Here is a 6703-nt window from a genome sequence, read left to right on the forward strand (position 1 = left end):
AAGATTTTGGGCAAGGTTTTTGTTGTAACAAAATTTGTCTTTAAAGTAATCCAAAATTAAAAATTTCAGAAATATTATTTTTATTATATTCTTAAAAATACATATTATTTTATTAAATATTTAATTTTAAAAAAAAGATTGTGTAACAAGAGAAGGAAGAGAAGTCCGGCAACTCTCAACCAAAATCAGGTGGGACCCACTGCCCAGGATATGATCGTTACGTTCAAAAAAAGTTGGTGCTGCTGCACATAAAGACGGATTCGAATTTCAAATATTCAAATGCCTTCTTCCATCGTCAGACACCCTTCCCCTTTTCTCGCCTTCTACGCTCCTCCAAACACATCCCAATACCCAAATTTAATCTTTGAATGAATCCGTCGTTGCAAACAATCTTTAGAAGTTTCGGAGCTTTCCAACAAGCATAGAACCTGTTCGACGAATTGCTCGTTTCAGTTTTTTCAAATGGGAGAAGCCAAGTCATCTTCAGACAACAGATTGAAAGCATCGTCTAAGTATTCCGATGAGAATCAGGTGCCATTAAAGGGTAAAAACAACAATGCATCATCGAATTTGAAGCCCAGGTCTATCTGGGGTTCTAACATTGTGAAAGGTTTCTCAGCTGATAAGAAAGCCAGATCGCAACAGGGAACCAAGAAATCTCAGCTACAACCTGTTATCACCGTTTCCACAACCAATTCCAAAAACCCTTTTGTTTGTAATAGAGCGAAGCGGTCTCTTATTGGGGATTTGTCGTGTTCTGTCACTTCCACACAAGTTCATCCTCAAGGGAATCATCATCACTGTGACCAGAACCAGAGGCTGTACAAATCGTCTTCTTCTTCTGGGTCTCGTGATCTGTTTGCGGAGCTTGATCAGCTCAGAAGCTTGCTCCAAGAATCTAAAGACAGAGAAGCCAAGTTGCAAGCTGAGTTGTCTGACTTTAAGAGGAAAAACCTCAAGGCTTTGGAGCTCCAAAGTGCAGCTGAATCAAAGACGAGTGAAATTGATGCCCTTAAAAGCAAAATTGATTTGCTGGAATCTGAAAACACCAGTCTTTCCGAGCAGTTGAACTCTCATCAGTTGCAAGAAAATATAACAAAGGGTGTTGTTAACAGTGTTGAGGTAGATGTTCTTAAATTGAGACGGCTGAATGCAGAGCTTCATCTTCAAAAGAGAAATCTTTGTTGCAGAATTTCTTCAATGGAGTCACAGCTAGCAGACCTAGCAAAAGATTCTGAGGTCTCAATCTCATCTTTTAACTTCTTACTTTTTAATTTTAATGGATACTTGTTATATAAATATGTGGTATTACATGGGAAGAATCTTGTTTTGGCATGATGACAGCTAGAGAAATCATAAACACAGTGAAACTGAATAAATTAAATGTTAAATGCATGAACCAGCTTAAATGCCTCATACCAATTCAAATTAACCTTTGTTCTTTTGCTGCTTTTGCTGCTTTTGCAATTATTGTTATGGCTGCCACAACAAGGTTTTCCCCTGGTCATATAATTGTATGTTCATAAGTGTATCTTTGCAAGAGGTGTAGTAGCTTTGTGGCGATCTGATTTTGGTGAATGATTGACAGAATGAATTTGTTGAGAAGATCAAAGCCGAGGCATCAAGGTTACGACAAACAAATGAAGACTTGTGTAAACAAGTCGAAGATCTACAAGTAAGTCGACTGAATGAGGTTGAGGAGCTTGTCTATCTTAGGTGGGTCAATTCCTGTCTTAAAAACGAGTTGCAGAATTCCGCTTTTGATACTTCTGATATAACATCAAGCCCAGCTTCCATTGAATGGCTCAATGGTTCTGTATCAAGTGATGAAAGCTCTGAACGTGGCAGTGGTCAAAATAGGTTAAGTTTGATTAAGAATATGAAAAAGTGGCCTGTTTTAGACGAAGAAACGCATGTCTCTGAACCCCCAAACTATAAACTAAACCTTAGTTGGTTAGAGGGCCGAAGTCCCGGAAGAAGGCATTCGATCAGTGGTGTAAACTGCTGTCAAGAAGATTTGGTGGTTAACAAAAGAAGACAATCTGATGGCTTTATATGTTCAATGGAAATGGATGAGGTAGATTCAGTAGCATGTCGAAAATATGATTTGAATCAAGGGTCACAATTGCGTGAAGCTACAAAACTGAAAACATTGTTGGATGTTGAAAAAAGGGCTCTGCGTATTCCCAATCCCCCTCCGCGGCCCTCCATTTTTACTTCTAAGGAGCATAAAGAGGTCAGCTGTCAAGTAGCTCCTCCTCCACCACCGCCACCACCACCTCCTCCTCCTCCGAAGTTCATTGGCCGGAATAATGCTGGCGGGGTTGTTCAGCGAGCTCCACAAGTGGTTGAGTTTTATCATTCCCTTATGAAAAGGGATTCCCGGAAAGATTCTTTAAATGATGGGATCTGTGATGCCTCGGATGTCACTAATGTTCGACATAGTATGATTGGTGAAATTGAAAACCGGTCATCACATTTGCTTGCTGTAAGTGTCTGCTTATGTGCATTCTATCTTGATCTATGTCAAAACATTTTAAACTGGTGTTGGAAATTTGAATCTTAAAGCTTATGATGTTAGATTGTTCAACTTTTTTAGCTTTAGATGAGGAGAAAATTGTCTGAATTTCTTTAAGACTCTCCTTCCCAAAATAAGCATCCACATTTCTATTTTACTTCGTCCCAAAACAAGTGTCAACTTTCAAAAGTAAGTGTCTACTTTCCGATTCTACCCTTAGTTATGAGATGTAGAAATTCATTACTTCTATTATTAAGGGAAAAATTGTCATTTGGCTATTTAAAAAGTGCAATACTTGTACGTTTCTAAAATCTTTTTTCACTGTGGACGTTTATTTTTGGACGGAGAGGGAGTAGTATTTAGTTACCACTCTTTATTGACTGAGTTAATGCTGTTTTCTTTCATATCCTTTCTAATGTTTAGATAAAGGAGGATGTTGAGACTCAAGGAGAATTTGTGAATTCTTTAATCCGGGAGGTCAACAATGCTGTTTATCCAGATATAGAAGATGTGGTTGCTTTTGTGAAATGGCTGGATGATGAACTCTGCTTTCTTGTAAGTTTATCATCTGAATTTATCATTAGGCGTCAATTCTGCAAAATCATGGAACCATTCTTCCTTAGAAAATCAAGATTTCCTCAGATTTTTTTAGCATTTAGACAAAAAAGAATATCAGTAGAGTTCTAGTACTTGTTAAAAGTTTCTAATCACTAAATGAAACAAGAATTTAAACCTTATATGTATTTATTTAATGTGTTATTGATTGCTATCTTTCTATTGCTTTCTACTGCTATGCTTGTTAAAAGGTGGATGAGAGGGCTGTACTTAAACACTTTGATTGGCCAGAGAAGAAAGCAGACACATTAAGAGAGGCCGCATTTGCATATCGAGATCTAAAGAAGCTGGAAAATGAAATTTCAGATTACAAAGACAATTTCCACATACCATGTGACTTGGCATTGAAAAAAATGGTGTCCTTATCTGAAAAGTAAGAACAACCTCAATCTCTAAACCATTTTTTCTTCTTTTGTTACAGTTAAGAATCTGTTTGTTTAAACTATCTGGTGTACACTGCTAGGATGGAGCGTATTGTTTATAACCTTCTTCGAACAAGAGATCTATTGATGCGTAATTGCAAAGAGTTCCATATTCCCACAGATTGGATGCTTGATACCGGAATATTGAACAAGGTTGGTCATTTTCTTTCAAATCTTACTTTATGGATTCTTATTGCATAAAAGTTTATTGTTGAGTCGTGGGGGCACTTCAGAGGATGGCGTCATACCCTTTTTGTTATTGAGTCTGCTTGTTCATGTCATATAATAATTTCATTAAGGTGCACCAAGAACAAATTGCCGATTGGAAGTGATAGAGACGGTATTCCCTTTCTCCGGAATGGAGTAGTACTCGGTACTCCCTTCACATGCCAATGGGATCTTTAATACCTAATTTTCTGCTTTAGAAGCACATATAACTTGGATGATGAAAAATAAACATATTTTAGCACATTCAATTCTCCTGTGAGTACTACTTGCTAAAATGTAGACTCTTTATTTGACTTCATGTTGCATAGACTAGAGAGGTTATCCCTTATTTATGTGTTCCCACTTAGCGGATTTTTCTAGGTTTGAGACATCTTGTAGGATTTTTAATCATGTCTTATGTCTAAAAATATCTATCCTTGATGCTTGCATCTTTACCCTCCAAGATATCTAATATGGATTACTGGTGAACCAAGGCTCCTTGGCTCTCTAAGGATTGTGGATAGGCATATCACTTAACTAAGTGATGCAAAAAGGCTATTTCCATTATGCATATGTTGATTGTTGAATCATGTAGTAGTAAACTTAGTTGCTCCAGAGCTTGCCCATGTTCTCCGAGATATTTACAATAACTAAATCCTTACTTACACATCATATGTTCTTGGTTTTTTATTCTTCTTCCCACCAAGTTTGTAAATGTCCATTTGGCGAATTCTAGAGGAAGCATCATGGATTGTCAAACCCCTCATTATGGACACTGGTCTAGACTCCACCTTCATCCATTTACATAAATGTATTCCGAGATACCTTGACATCATTGTGACCTAGCACAAGAAAAATTCATGGAGGCTTCATGTTTCTTTATCTATACATGAGATGTTAGGCATTTCATCTACCGCATAAGATACATCACGATCTCAAACCTCTTCAAAGCTTCCATATTTATGACCATAAGACAATAATCTGAATATCTGCTACTGTACATGGTACAGTTCTACAAGTGTCATCAGGTAAGCTTTGTTTCAAGCCAATGAACTTCACAATCCGAAACCGTCCATGAACAACCTAAGCACACCCTTCACCTCTTATATGAAATGATAGCATTTGGAGCACACCTTTACAATTTTACATCCAAAATAATGAAACAGTATATCCCACTCGAAATTATGGTATGGGGGTGAGATGTATGCAGGCCTGACCTCTGCCACAAAGGGTGGAACAACTGTATCCGTGAATTCATATATACTCCAAGGCCACAAAGGGTGGAACAACTGTATCCGTGAATTCATATATACTCCAAGTGGAGTTCCTTATGATAAACTAGGTTACATCCCATCAGGATGTTGTTCCCTGATTCTTTCAAAAGATATTAGTACTACAATATATTTATGGCAACCTATGTTTGAACTCATCCTTCAAGATATTCACCCTCATCAAATCGTAGTTTCTATCTAGATTTCTCTCATACCATAGATTTTTTTCTCTTTTCTTCAAGATTCTGGAGAAATATTCACTCTCATCAAGATATTTTTCTCTACTACGTATCATAAGATACCATTCATTATCACAAGTCAAGCTTTCCTCACATTACCAGGAGCCACAAGTAAAACAGCTTAAACAGATAGGATAAAAAAACAGTGCTTACATCAACCTTATAAATCTTGTCTCTATTTTGCATTATTGCCGGTATGCCATTTTTTAGTGTATGTTCAAGAATGAATGAATGATTCATGATCTCATTGCAGATTAAGTTGGGATCAGTTAAGTTGGCAAAGAAGTACATGAGAAGAGTTGCTACAGAACTCCAAACGAAGGGAACATCGGAGAAGGATTCTTCAATGGACTATATGCTACTTCAAGGAGTCAGATTTGCTTTTCGTATCCATCAGGTTTCTCATCTTTATCGCATATCTTAGACTATATTAACACAAATCATATGTAGTTTACATGTTATTGGATATGGGGGTCTTCATGAAAACAACTGCTCAACCTTTGGGATAGATGCACGTTTGCATACATCCCATCCTTTGACCGTACTTTCGAGTAGAATATACTGGATTACTTTGGTTTATGTTATTGAACATGTTGTTTGTGAAGATACAAGGGGGTCATCAATGCACATTTGGTGGTACTCCATTCATCCCAAAAAAAAAGTGCTTACATTTACATTTTAGTCTGTCCCAGAATAAGTCACTTTTCAAAAAGTTAGTGCCCACCCTTAAGTATGAGATTGAGAAATTCATTACTCTAAATTATCAAGGGTAAAATTGTCATTTTAGTTGAATAAAAAAAGTGATAATTACACATATCCAAACCTAGATTCTATTTTTCATTGTAAACATTTATTTTGGAGGGAGTATTTGTTTCCTGAAGTCGCGGATACACATATCACTTAACTTTGTACACATCTTTTCCACTTCGTTACAGTTTGCTGGTGGATTTGATGCTGACACTATGCATGCATTCGAGGAGCTTCGCAATGTAGCTCTTGTTTTGAACAAAAAGTAGATGTAAAGAGGATTTTTTTGCAGCTGGAATAGATATTTTTTGTACAGGTATTTTTGGTATGAACAAACAAAAGAAAATTGATTAGTTATGGATCGGATATGATCATAGTGGTTCAATCTATCTTTTTGCTTTCCCAATTAACTAAAGCTACATATGTATTTTGGGTTCAAGATCAATTTGACCCTCAACATTTCTATTAAGTGTCTCTTTAAAATTGTTTTTGAGATTGAAATTAGATGTAAACTGGTTGGTATGGATCTTATATTATTGTATGAGTTAGCATTTACTCGTATTAAATATAGATACAAATACGTTCTCTTGTAGACGCATAATCATTTACAAACCTAATAAATTGCACAAGCTTACAAACTAGTTTTTATGTGTTGTTTCACATATGAAACAATACGTGGGAAAA

General features: G+C 36.5%; 1 protein-coding gene across 1 annotated transcript; it reads left to right on the top strand.

The window, feature by feature from the left end:
• Positions 1-316: 316 nt before the first annotated feature.
• Positions 317-6485, top strand: LOC112520386 (protein CHUP1, chloroplastic-like). Its single transcript, XM_025128760.1, has 7 exons — positions 317-1239; positions 1589-2488; positions 2942-3073; positions 3325-3506; positions 3597-3708; positions 5526-5669; positions 6208-6485. The coding sequence occupies exons 1-7, from the start codon at positions 463-465 to the stop codon at positions 6286-6288; spliced, it is 2328 nt and encodes a 775-aa protein (XP_024984528.1). The 5' UTR covers positions 317-462; the 3' UTR covers positions 6289-6485.
• Positions 6486-6703: the final 218 nt, after the last annotated feature.

Source organism: Cynara cardunculus (genome assembly GCF_001531365.2).
Source record: "Cynara cardunculus var. scolymus isolate 2C chromosome LG 10, CcrdV1, whole genome shotgun sequence".
NCBI classification, from domain to species: domain Eukaryota; kingdom Viridiplantae; phylum Streptophyta; class Magnoliopsida; order Asterales; family Asteraceae; genus Cynara; species Cynara cardunculus.

Bases quoted from the DNA above. Each gene is read 5' to 3' on its own strand.
- LOC112520386 (XM_025128760.1), top strand. From the start codon at position 463: ATGGGAGAAGCCAAGTCATCTTCAGACAACAGATTGAAAGCATCGTCT. The intron at 2,489-2,941 runs GTAAGTGTCTGC...TCTAATGTTTAG, and splicing joins GGTCATCACATTTGCTTGCT to ATAAAGGAGGATGTTGAGAC. The intron at 3,074-3,324 runs GTAAGTTTATCA...GCTTGTTAAAAG, and splicing joins ATGATGAACTCTGCTTTCTT to GTGGATGAGAGGGCTGTACT.